This window comes from Acomys minous, assembly GCF_964271855.1.
Source record: "Acomys minous genome assembly, chromosome: 2".
Classification (NCBI taxonomy): domain Eukaryota; kingdom Metazoa; phylum Chordata; class Mammalia; order Rodentia; family Muridae; genus Acomys; species Acomys minous.
The window spans coordinates 120,350,151-120,364,041 of NC_140484.1; the positions used below are offsets into that span (position 1 = coordinate 120,350,151).

At 36.4% G+C, this 13,891-nt stretch overlaps 1 protein-coding gene across 1 annotated transcript in view; it reads right to left on the reverse strand.

Moving 5' to 3' along the window:
• FOLH1 (folate hydrolase 1) overlaps window positions 1–13,891 on the reverse strand; it is a 54,680-nt gene that overhangs the window by 13,293 nt on the left and 27,496 nt on the right. Inside the window, exons 8-13 of the mRNA XM_084773378.1 lie at window positions 11,086–11,184; window positions 10,731–10,816; window positions 8,964–9,083; window positions 6,293–6,375; window positions 5,123–5,186; window positions 2,327–2,394 (exon numbers count right to left, since the gene is read on the reverse strand). Coding sequence (XP_084629504.1) covers window positions 2,327–2,394; window positions 5,123–5,186; window positions 6,293–6,375; window positions 8,964–9,083; window positions 10,731–10,816; window positions 11,086–11,184 — 520 coding nt within the window. The remainder of the gene's footprint in view (window positions 1–2,326; window positions 2,395–5,122; window positions 5,187–6,292; window positions 6,376–8,963; window positions 9,084–10,730; window positions 10,817–11,085; window positions 11,185–13,891) is intronic.

Here is a 13,891-nt window from a genome sequence, read left to right on the forward strand (position 1 = left end):
ATTATTGAATTTTAGAATTAGAATATATAAAGTTGTACCATGAATATTTAATAATCTGAGCATCACTAAGGTTCTATTGTAATTTTGGTTTAGTGAAAGAATTTGTAGAAAAATTTATTTCAAACTTAATAACTGTCAAGTGTAATACCTTTCAATAAGATCAGTTTTTAAAATATTAAGTACCTACATCATTTAAACATTTTTATACAAAGCTATACAGCTCAATGTAGTATATTCTGTTACAAATATATCTGTAAATAATTATATGTACACTAATTAGATTTCTCTAGCAGAAGAAGAGAACTAGAAGATGTATCAGCATCTAACCTATAAAATAGGAGTAAAGAAACAAAATATTTTACTGACATTTTAAAATTCATTCTCTATTTTCTTAAGAAACATATATTTTAAAGTATACCCTGTATTATTAAAATTATCACTCAATCAAATAAACATTTTTAGATAACTGCAAAAAAATCTCCCCAAACAAACAAACAAAAAACTTTCATGAATCGTACATGCTAACCCTGGCCTAGCAGTATTTTTACAGCTGTAGAGGCAGGTCACTAATTTAGAAGAGGGACAAAACAAACAGCTAAGCTTCCTCATTACTTAACTTAAATGAATGGACAGTGAGAATTCTCAGAAATACTAGATTGAGGAATTTAAATTTTACATGCCACTTAGTAACTGTAAAACTGCATTTAAATGAAGCAGATATTAACCATGATATACAATTTCTAATTAATATATTTTTTGTATCTCTAGAAGAAATCATGTGTCCTAATTGAATTCCATGTTTTGAATAAAGCTTAGTGGTGTTATTTATGGTTTCTATCTGAAGGAATTGTCGTTTTCTTAGAAATTCATTTGAATTGGTAAGTATGTCAATGGTCAGGTTTTCTGGTTTATGTTTGGTTTTTGCAGTGCATTCTCAGTCAGTCTCAAAAGTCTGTCACACATCAGAGTGATGGTGCAACTTCTGTAACCCCAGCAGTCTGGGGGCTGAGAAAGGAGGATCTTCACTACCTACCGAGACTTTTCTAATGCTTCAAAGAACACTTTATTTAATTTTTGACATATGCATTTATATTATTATGCATAAATAAGAAATACTACTTAAATAAAAATAAATAAAAATTTAAAATGAAAATAAAAAAATACATACAGCAATAAGAATCACAGAACCGTCAGGGACTACATGAATGTTACATTCTTGGTGTTTTGGCTAATTGTATTTGACCATATTGTAGAGAACATCTTTCCTATCTTGGTGTTTCTATAATTCTGAATGAGAACAAATAGCTATCATATCTCATCTCTGTCGACTTAAAAAATCTATCTAAACCTAAAGATATCTTAACCCCTAAACAGCTGAGGTTACTACCTTAAAAGAGACTTTCACTAGCCATGTGAAAGGTGGTAGATGCCTTTAATCCAGCACTCAGGGAAGCAGAGGCAGGTGGATCTCTGTGAGTGTAAGGCCAGCCTGGTCTACAAAGTGAGAGTCTAGGAGAGCCAAGGCTACAGGGAGAAACCTTGTCTCAAAAAAAAAAAAAAAAAGAAGATCCATTTACATGGAAGTATAAGGAGAACCTCCAAACCAGCTTCGGTATCTGTTGCTGCTAAAAGGAAGAGGTGTCATGTCAGACCCTCTTGATAAGGCTACAGATCGGGGTCCAAAGCAAAAATTAAGAAGGGATCTACAAAGCATCATCTAGTCTTTCTCTCAAAACGGCTGCATTTTTACTTAAGACATTCAGTTCTTCCTACATCATGAGCTATCTGATTTTACCGTGCCGAGGGATGGGGTGAGGCATAAAGCTGTTATAGAGCAAAGGAATTAAACTCTAGTTCCAGCTGCTGTGTGACTTCAGTACCTGCTTTATAACTGTTTATTCATTTCCTTTCTTTTTTTTTTTTATGCTGAAAGACTTAACTATTTAAGTTCTCTGCAGTTTACAAGTCAAATATTATCCAGGGATATGTGATGTGTGGTGGTTAACTATATCTTTCTTTTGATCTTTATTTTTTTACTTTATTAATTATTTTGCATCCTCCTCCCTCTCTCCCCAGACCACCTTACTTCTCTGTTTCTGTTATCCCCTCTTGTACTAGAGTTGGCAGACAGAATGCAGCCTAAAGGCTGCATCACAGAGGTAGAGGGATGGCATGTGGTATATTGAGAAAGAATTGGTTAGCTGTGAAAGTTTAAGAAAGGGACAATATGTCATAAGAAAAAAGTTGGCTATAAAAACTATCAATTTGTAAAATAATAATTGCACTGCAAAAATATCACTCTGGGATGGTGTTTCCCTCTTTTTACCTCTTTTGTTAAGTTGTACACCAAGCTGTGCATCAGAGGTGTGCAATCAACTCTTAGAGTGTAGTTTCCTGAAACAGAGGGAAGGGGTTGAAAAGTTTATTTGTTTTGTGTCTGTTATTCATTTATTCAAAGACTATTACTAAACATTCTATATAGTTAAGTATTCTTTCAAGCATGTGCTTAATTAAAAAGTCCTTGATTTTAAGCTATAAAAACCAACTTCTTTGATACTGACACTGTTAAAACTTGCCCTGAGGCTGGGGAATTAAACAGACAAATTTTTACTTTCCTCCCCACCTGAGAACCCTTCTTTAAGGTTTTGGCAAATATTGTTCCCTCAACTTGAATCAGTGTTCTCTGCGTGAATTCTTTTCCCTTTGCATTCATGTTATGTTTTCAGAGGATTGTATTGACTCCTGTAAATAGCACAGTACATTGCTTCCACTACAAACTAGCTACCCTCCTCTTCTATTGTCCTTGGTCTGTTTTTGACATCACTAACACATTGACAATCTTCTTATTACTTTCTCTCCAAATGGACTGCTAGAGCAGAGTTTCTACATATGTGCCCACAGTACAAGATTCCTTCCAGCAATGATAGGTATCTTTTATTCCCGAAGAAGGTTTCCCGTCTCTGAAGGCTGAATGTTATTGGTCTGGAAATCCACCATTAAGGAGACTGAAATGGCATGTTCATGAACACTAGACCAGTCTTAACTACTCAGTGAGAACTCTGTCTCAAAAATATGGAATAGATATATGTATATAGCAAAATGAAAAATTTAATACATGAATGCCTTTATAAGAGAGTTATTTGGATGGGGTTTGATGCATTTATTACAGTATAAATGCACATATTGTGGGACAAAATAATTACGTTTGTGATTCTGTACTCACTTCGGGCTTCATACAGATAAGTGCATATACATACAACTTCAGCTACAGAAATAAAACGCAGTCATTCTATTGAATATGCTACTGAGGTGCTGGCATTGTTTTAATGCTGTCACTTTGTGTTTGGTGGTGTTGTTTGCTTGTTCATTTGGTGCTTGTTGTAGTTGTTACTTGCAAGTGTAGTAAGCCAATGTACATTCACCACACAAAATGTTTATGTGGTTTTTTTTTTGAGTGAAAAAGTGGACCAAGAACCATTTATATGTAATATGATACCCAAGTCCTGTAATATCTCACAGGAGAGAAGAAAGCATAACAATTGGGATGGATGTGGACTCAACCATCCATAACATGTGACCTGTGAGAAGTTATTTGAATTTTCTGTGTCACAGCTGCCTCTTCTGCACATTAAAGATAAAAATGAGGGTTACATTGCATAAAGAGTACATGGGAGTGATTAAGAGAGCATGGAAAACACATCTGGTAAAAGTGTCAGCTAAATAGTCTGAGAGTTCACATGACAGAATCGCTCTAAATTGAAGATGACAGTTCTTTTGTAGAAGACATTAAAATGGTTTGGGTAGAGATTTTTTCCCCAAATTTTCAAGCTTTATTATTTACAAAAGGTTTGCAAATAAATGAAAATATCACTTTATGTTTTATGTTTATAGTTTAACATAAACTCACAAATTTGTGGTTTATTATATCCCTTGAAAATGAGAATTTAAGCAAAAACTGAAAGATGAAGTGTGAGCTGTGGTATGTCAATCACCCTTTACCAATTTGTACTTGTTCTTGATCTTAAAAATTATGATTCAGCTCCAGATAAGACATAATTACCCAAGTCCAGAGATATGCTAAAATACTGGAAAAAGCAAATGTTCAAGATTGTCAACAATAATAACATCATTTTGCTTTATTTGAAAATTGTTTGTAGCATTTATTCTGTAAGGTATACATATACCATATGATCAGATTTGTATTTGTATTTTTGTAGTGTTGGGGAATAAATTCAGGGCATGGGGCACGTTAGCTAACTTCTGAGCTATACCTCTAGCCCCAGATTATATGATTTAAATATAGAAGGAATGCTTTTTCATTAGTGGCTATATGCAGATGACAGTCTGTTGGGAATGGTGTAGCAATTGTCCATTAATATGAGAGAAGGAAGGAGAATTGATCTGCGCTAGGTCAGCTAAACTTTAGACACTAGAAATGTACATCAAGAAGAAAGTGTAAATGTCAACGGCCCTCCATTAAGGCACTGTTCTATCATTATCAGCATAAAGAATTTACACTGAGAGAGGCAGACAGAGAGAGAGAGAGAGAAAGAGAGGGGGAGAGAGAGGGAGGGAGGGAGAGAGAGAGAGAGAGAGAGAGAGAGAGAGAGAGAGAGAGAGAGAGAGAGAGAGAGAGAGAGAGAGGGAGCGGTTATCATGGTGTACATATGGAGGTCAAAATACACCTTTGTGAAGTCAGTTCTCACTGTCCATCATTAAATGAGTTCCTAGGCTACAACTTAGCTTGTCAAGCTTCCCTGAGAGTTTCACTGATTGCTTAACAATCTCACAAATCCCTATATTTAAATGCCCTATATGCCTCTAAAAGCAAAAGAGTCTTCAGGTTCATGTCAGGCATTCATCAAGTAATTGTCACCGCATTTAAGAGAAGCTGATAGAAGAGAAAATTTAAGCAATGAGCGCTGAAGTACAGAGTGGGGGAAGTGTCTCTTAATTACTCATGAAGTCAGCCATGAATCAAGGCAAGAGACGTGAAACCAGCCACAGGTATCCTAACTCCATGTTGATTGGCTACTTTCTGTGTGCTAGGATATAATTCTTCTTCGACTAAATTGTTACCTCCAGAATAATTACTGTTCTCTAATGAGGCAGATATAGTCACCTTCTATGGAAGAATCAGCATTAATATAAGCCACACCACGTTCTTGGAGGAGTCTGGAATGTTCCTATAACAAGATATGTACACTATAAGCATAAAGAGAACTCCCTCCCACACAAGGCACATCTGCTTTTCTTGAATGTCGATATTTTAATGCAGTTGGATCATGTCTCCCACAACTTGACTTATAAAGTCTCAAAAGAAAGTTAGAAAAAGTTTCCGCAGTGGTTGGCAGTGAGAAACAAGAGCAAACTCTTCTAAATTACATTAAAGAGGATGAACGGTTCACACAGGGAGGATGAAAAGGAAATTGGAAATTTAAAAATGCACAAGCATCTGTCATAATTTTTCTCAGTAAATATCTATTTAGGAGACTTTTCAGTAGAAACTTTAAAAAACTGTCATATAGGCAGAGGTGATATCTTGGATTCACAGGAAATTAGCTGTTTGCAGTTTACTGGTCAGGAAATTTGCAAAGGAAACCTGATCACGAAGCCAACTTCTCCTGTAGGATGTCGCCACCTACTGATAATTGTGGCTGACTGCATATTTCTAGCACTAAGAATTGTAGCAAAGCACCAGGGGGCTTATTATATGTTATGTATTTATTTAGTACCTGCATGTGTGGTATGTGAGCATGTAGGCCATGTCACATATGGTCAGAGGAGAGACTGCAGCGGTCAGTTCTCTCCTCCCAACATCTATGTCCCATGAATTAGACTCATATTGCCAGCTTGTGCAGCAAGTGCCTTTAACAGCTGAATCATGTTATTCTCCTCTTGTAAATTTACGCACAATGATACAATCCTTTTGGATAATTAGACATGTCTAACCCATGCCCATGAGGCACATACAGCCAAATATAGGTGTGAATGTGGTCCAACACAAAAGTATAAGCGTGGTTAAGACATGGTGAGATGGGGAGATCCAAGATGGAGGTGATGATTTTCATTTGGTAATTTTTAAAATAACTTGATTGCGTGACTGTCAAGCAGAAATTTGGTATATGGGTCTTCATGCTACAATATCAAAAGGCAGAACACATACAAAAGACATTTTATAACAACATTGTCTCACAAGATTCACTTGTTATTTTTTTTTCAAGCTTCACAATACAGTTCCAACTGCTTTGTCAATTAGGAAAATTTATGTGGAAGCAAATTTTCAACCAACCTCTGCCCACTCTGTAGAACCAAGAAGGCCAAATTCTTCTGCATCCCAGCTTGCAAACAAAATTGTTCTTCTAGGCCTCCATCCTAAAATACATGTGAATAACACAGATACGTTGACAGGGGACATAGTACACTTAAGACATGAAGAAATCTACACGATGGGAAAATCCAAAATGATGGGAGGGTTTTTTTTTTCATAGAAAGTAGAAGTTGTGGCTTACATCCTTAGTTACACAGTTCCATTCTGTCTGTTTTTTTTTTAAACAAGTCTTGCTAAAATCAAATAGTACAGCTGTTTGTAAAAAGAAGAATATAAGCACTGAAAGCCTTGTGAAGTTGTATAATGTTCCAAATGTTTTACAATTGGCTGTGAGTAGGAAATCCATCTGTGTCTTCTAATTTTCACATACATGCTGTGGTAAGCACCCATGTTCACACAGACAATACACGAATGTAAAACATATATATGTATTAGATTGTGCAGAACTCAGATACCTTGTTTATAGAATCTATAAAGAGAAATATAAACTACCTGCATAAGCACAAGCCAGACCAAACCCCAGCAGGTAGATGGGAGATGGGCACAAAAATCTAACCATTAGCCTTGACACTACTGGCAAGTGATAGCTTCTGAAAGAGTGTCCGAAAATATTTTCTAAGAGTGTAGACCCTGATAAATGGACCATGCTTCAAAAGAAGGCCATATATTCAAGTATATTTGGGCAGCACAAATTGGTCTTGAGAGGTTAAAAATGAAAAACACAAAGGTGGGTAAGAAGGGAGGAAGAGTGGATATGATTTTTTAAAAACACCATTGTGGGAAACTGACAAAGAACTAATTTTTAAAACTCAAAGAGGCAAACAAAACATTTTCATGAAAATTATAATCAGGTGGCCTGAAGTTGCCACTTGCTGTAGTCCAGTGGGGCTTCCAGGAGATGGAGAAGACACAATGCACCTATAAAAGCCTTTGATTCAAAATTTGTCATACCTTCAAAAAATGTAGAGATAAAGATGGAGCAGAAAATGGGGAAATGGCAAACCAATGACTGGCCCAACTGGAGACCCACCCCATGGGAGAGAGCCAACCCCTAACACTATTAATAATACTCTGCTATGCTTACAGACAGGAGTCTAGCATGACATGCTTCTGAGAGGCTTCATCCAGAAACTGATGGAAATAGGTGCAAAGACCAACAGCCAAAACAGTAGGCTGAGCTGGGGGAATTTTGAGGAAGAGTGGAAGAAAGGATTGAGGAAGTAGGAGGAGTCAAGAACACCACAAGGAGACCTGTAGAACAAATTAACCTTGGCCGTTGGAGGTTCACGAAGACTGAGAAGACTGAATCACCACCAAAAAACATGAATGGGCCAGACCTAGACCTCCTACACGTATGTAGCAGATGTGCAGCATGGTCATCATGGGGTCCTCTAACAATGGGAGTAGGGACTATTTCTGACTCTGTTGCCTGCCTTTCGATCCCTTTCCCCTAGCTCAAGTGCCTTTTCTATCCTCAAGGGGAGAAGGCTGTAACTTGGGGTGCCAGGGTGGGTTAGAACCCTTTAGAGGCTTCCACTTCTCTGAGAAGAAGGAGGATAGGAAAGGGATGAAGGAGGCATGTGAGTGGGATTAGGAGGAGAGGAGGGTGCTGGCTGGTGTCAGGCTGTAAAGTGATTAAATATATTAAATTTTTTAAAAATTGTATTAAATATCCTACCACTACCTCCTTGAATTATTGATTTTGTTTAAATTTTCACATTCTACCTGATTATTCTAAAATGACTTAATTAATGATGACGAGAATGTAAGTGGGAGTAAGATGATACAGGTATCAAGCTTAGGACAGAGTCTACTGAGCAGAACCGTCAGTACTTTTCTAGTTTTCCCCTTCTTCTCCTGAACCTGAGATATTCTGACTGTGGGGCATGGGAATAGCTCCATAGTTCTTGGCCAGGAAACCATTGATAGAAGATCCAGCAACCATGTTGTTTATTTTAGATTGTCAGTTTATATTTGACCATGTCCCCTGGAGGGGGAGACCTGGTGGCACTCAGAGGAAGGCTACCAAGAAGAGACTTGATACCCTATGAGCATAAACAGGGGGAGGAGGTCTCCCTCAGTCACAGTCGTAGGGTAAGGGAGTAAGGGGAAAATGGGAGGGAGGGAGGAATGGGAGGATACAAGGGATGGGATAACCATTGAGATGTAATATGAATAAATTAATAAAATATATTTTAAAAAAGAATAAGGCCATTCGTTTGTGTTGAGATTCTTATGCTTTGAGCCACTTTAACATTCCTTTATCTGACACACTCCAGCCCCAGAGTGCGGTGGCTTTTAGAGTATCTCAGCTACACTTGCCACTGATGTGTTTATAAAAAATTATAATAAAATAAAAAATAAATATTTTTACAAACTTTATAAACTAGTTTAAAAGTAGAAATATAATTAACCAATGTTAATGTTTACACTGCTGTCATTGCCATTGTTGAGCTAGTATTCAGTTTTTCTACTGTGTACCGTGGGTCTAGCAGAGGGCTTCCTGAACGAAAGCCACATGCTCTAACACTGAGCTACTTCCCAGACACTGAGATAGTATTTCCTCAGTCACTTTCCAAAGGTTTAAATTGAAGTTCACAGAATTTTGTTATTCACTCACTGTTTCTCTTACCTTCCTTCTTCAAGGTTCCAAAGCTCCTCACAATTTCATGAACAACAGCTGCTCCACTCTGAGGGTCAATGCCACCAAACACCCAGGCATCTCGGTGACCACCAAGAATGACATATCTGTCTACAGATCAGAGAAGCAAGGGCCACAAACAGCGAAAATTGAAAAGGACTCCATAGTTTTCACAACTCAGAGAAAAATACCAAGGCTCCTGAGACTTGTGCATATCGGTTATTTACTCAGATACGAATACTTGTTTCATCTATCTGATGAAAGCATGAATGCGATTTAAAAATTAATTTGATGTGTTTTTGAAGTTGAAAGCATATAGATAACAGGAACATATCAAATTATTTCTATTTGTCTACCCCCTTACAATTTTCTAGTACCTGTTTCCATTTTGTTGCCATCATTTTTAAAGAGAACACAGATCTTCACATCCTAGTCCTATTCCACATCCCACTCAATAAATGTTCTTCTATGACCATTTCTGTCTACTACAGGAAGAGGAAGTGCAAGCGTCAAAAGTTTTGGGGGCAATTTTTTCTCATTTACTAGGTTATTTATCACCTTTAAATGTCAAACCCTTCTTTTAAATCATGATCTCCTTGTACTTGGTATATGTGTGTTTCAAGACTCCCCCAATTCCAATGTTTACCACAGTCCCTAAACAAAATAATCATCTAATATGATTCAATATATCACCTGTATGTACACACACACACACACACACACACACACACACACACATACACACAGTTTAGTGTTTAAAAGCCTTAATTTTATAATACGATTGGTTCTTAAGTAAGAGATTATATTTATCTTTGGTATGATACAGAACATAATAGCATTTGGGAGGAAATAATACAAAATTTCTTCTAATTACATAAGAACTTATTTCAGAAAAACAAATAGGTAATACGTGCTTGTAAGAAATATATATATATATATACATATCATTTAATTGTACTTTTTGTGTTAAAATTAATAATAATAAATACTAAGAAATCAAGACCTAAATTCTAAAGAATCAAAATATATAATATGTATAATTTCCTAGCTAAGTCTCACAATGTATATAAATCATACTTAAGGAAGACTATATGACTAGCAATAGATTGGAAACAGAAAACAAAAACAGAAACAAAAGCAAAACAAAACAAATCTCAGTGTTACTTTTAGAGATTTTTTTTGTCTCATATAGTTTTGCTTGAGCATTTTTTAAGATTTCTGATATTTTGGTCAGGTATTCTGTTTTCTGATTTCGTGTGTGTGTGTGTGTGTGTGTGTGTGTGTGTGTGTGTGTGTGTGTGTGTGTGTCTACATGTATATGTACTGCCCATGGTTCTTTTTTCCCCCTGTGTTTATGTTGCTTTATTCTGCTTTTATTTTAGTTTGTTTGTTTGCTGGCCTGTTTTTTTTTTCTAAAGAGTAAAAGAAAGAAATCATGCATATATAGGGATAGGAAGGTGAAACGGATCTGGTAGGATACGAGGGACAGGAAAACATTATTAGAATATATGTTATAAAATGTTTTTCAAAAATAAATAATTTCAGAAAGCAGCTTATCACTCTCACTTGTCTCCAAATTTTCATGTTTCTTCTCTTGCAAAACATGTGGTAATACACTATACTCAGAATGTTTTACTATGTGCTTTAGTGAGTTTCATTAGGGCAGCAGTCTGTTTTCTTGGTTCACCCTGTACCCAGAATAGCAGTCATATACAACATTTGATTAACCAATATTTACAAAACAGATGCTCCATTTACCTGGTTCCACAGCTCCTTTGAGGGTGCCAACCACATTATAGATTCTTGTCACTTTACTATAGGAGTGAATGTGCAGCTTGATTTTTCTAATTCAAATATAAAAAACGCAGGCGTTGAGAATACTGGCTAACAGATTTAAACCATTACTTAAATTTCCCATCAGAAAAGAGTTCTAGTTGTTCACAGGAAAAAAAGTAATACTGGCTAATTTTAATGATCTAAAATCATTGTTCTCTTCCATTTCTGGATCTATTTTTTGATGTAACTAACTAGGCTTTACATGATTTTTCCTTCTATAGTTGTCTTTTTTTAAAAAAAAGCCTTCTGTATAAGAGGTTTATAATAGTATCTTAACTGTGTTGAAAAGTTTCCAGCAAAGCCAGGTCCCACGTTGTAAGGCACTTGGAGCCCTCCCTTCCAGCTGCTGTCAGGGGCTGCTGAGCCACCCATGTGCCTGTTGGACATTAAAAAAAAAAAAAAGGATAGCAGGTTACCAAGAAGAGACTTGATACCCTATGAGTATATACAGGGGGAGGAAATCCCCCTCAGGAACAGTCATAGGGGAGGGGAATACGGGGAAAATGGGAGGGAGGGAAGAATGGGAAGATACAAGGGATGGGATAACCATTGAGATGTAACAAGAATACATTAATAAAAATATTTTTAAAAAATGGCTGCATAATTTTTGTAAGACAAGTTAAAATGCCAAGTAATCTACTCTCTAGGGCATCTTCTCATAATAGCTGCTCTGAATGAACAACAGAGCAAAGAACTTTGCATGTAATACCCATTGACCCTTCCTGCCATTCTTGTAAGGCAATATCCACTATCATTTCTCCTTTTCAGATGAGAAACATGAAGACAAGAAAGAGCATAGAAATCGTTAATGTTATGGGTGTAAGAGGTACAGCTGGTAGTCAAATTATTTACAAGAACCCAAACTGTGTTACTACTGTGCAATGGTAAATCATGTGTTACAACTCTGACTCTCTAGCGCATGCCCTAAAGGAAGAATCTGAAGTCTGTTTGGAGTCTTTCAACATGATATTTCTCCTACTGATAGATTGCTACACACACACACACACACACACTCACGAAATCAGAAAACAGAATGCTTGACCAAAATATCAGAAATCTTAAAAAATGCTCAAGCAAAACTATAAGAGACAAAAAAAAAAAAAAACTCTAAAAGTAACACTGAGGTTTGTTTTGTTTTGCTTTTGTTTCTGTGTGTACATACATGTGTGTGTGTGTGTGGGGTTGTATTTCATGAAGCATTTTCCTATATATCTATTAGGAAGAAACAAAGAGCAAAAGAACATTTTTAATTTCTAGGAGAGGTCCAAAATTTCATATCATTATTTTACAAAAAAAAAAATAGAGCTATCAAAGGATTTGTGTGAACCACCTCTAGCCTTTGAGCATCTCTTCAAAAAAGATCTGAGAAGTCAATAGTGTAAGATTTCAAATGGAATGCTTATCTTCACAATATCTAACTAAGTGCTAGCAGAGAATTTACTGACGATTTAGATATAAAAATAAAACAGACCTTCACTGAGCGGGTCAATGAATGCAGTTACAGGGGAAAAAAAATGGAACATACACATGAGTATGAATAATTTTTTCCTTAACCCTAACTTAATTTTGTTTAAATCCTGCTTTAAGGACAAAAGAGAATTTGGGAGCCTGACAAGGTCATTTTGTACTTGTTAAATATTATGCTCCTCATTTCATGTAGTTCTACTTACTCACTGCCTGGAAAAATAAATGCTTTCACTTGAGATGGTATGATGTTGCTGAATATGAAATGTGGAGTTAGACACTTCCATCTGTGGTTTCATGATTTTCTCACACTCTGCACACACTGGGCTTTTCTCAGTTGTGTGCTCTACATGTCCCTGTGTTGTCTTGTTTGTGGCTATACACAGGTGCTTGACCAATCCTCACATATTTGAGGAAATGTTAATAGTTCAACTCAGCTTCCTGTGCAATAATAAAATGTGTCTCTGGGAGATTTCATCTTCACATGCAGAATCATGTGAACCAACATCATTAAAAGAAACGAAAGTTCATGCTGGCAAGGATGTGGGATAAAAGGAACACTCAATACAGGTGGGAGTGAAACCTTGTACAGACACTATAGGAATCAGTGTGGTGTTTCTTCTGGACACTGTGAATAGATCTACTTCAGATTCACCAATATCATTCCTAGGAATATTTACAAAGGACTCTCTATTCTACCAGAGAAACAGTTCCTCAAACATGTCCGTTGTTGCTCTATTCTTAACAACCAGAAACTGGAAACATTTTAAATGTGCATTGAAAGATGGATGAATAATGGAGATGTGGTACATATTTAGCTCCTTAAAAATGAATCTTCAGGTAGAAAAAAAATAAAGCTATGAAAATCATCCTGAGTGAGGTAAACAAAACATAAAAAGACATATACAGTATATATGTCTCCATATGTAAATATTAGCTTAAGTTTTCAATAGGCATGCTACTGTCTGTGTAAGCCAGATGTTAGGAATAGAGTAAGATTTAAGGAACATGTAAGCAACTCCTAAAATAAGATGAATATAATATATAATTATAGAGAGACAGGGAAATACTGTACTGGGAGGGTTAAACAAGGGAGAGGAAAGGGAGGTAAGTAAAGGATTATGGGAAAAACTACTAACAGTAAGGGCATTTAAAGAGTCATATGGAAGGAAACTTACTATACAAAAAACTTCTTAAAATATGAATCTTAATGGAGTTACCAAATAATGGGAGGGGGCAAAGCAAAAGCCCCGACTTGACATCTCTTGTCACCACATGAAACCTACAGTGCCAAGCATGGATTACATCTAAATGAGTTGTTGGCTAAATGGGCCCCAGGAAACCCCACAAAAAAATGGCCATTGGGTGCTTTCCCCAAGCCTATGAACTATCACAACAATATATCTCAATAAACAGGGAGACATAGAGGTGCTACCTAACTAGAGCCATTACTCCTACTGACTCATGTTCAAGGTCCTATAAAGTACTCTATTTGCTACAAGAGAACCAAGCTAAATGCCAACCCAGGTAGGAACCCTTGATAAACAACTGTGACTTGATTGTATGATAAGCTGGTGCAATAGTAACACAAACACTGTGGGCATAAACCACAAATATCT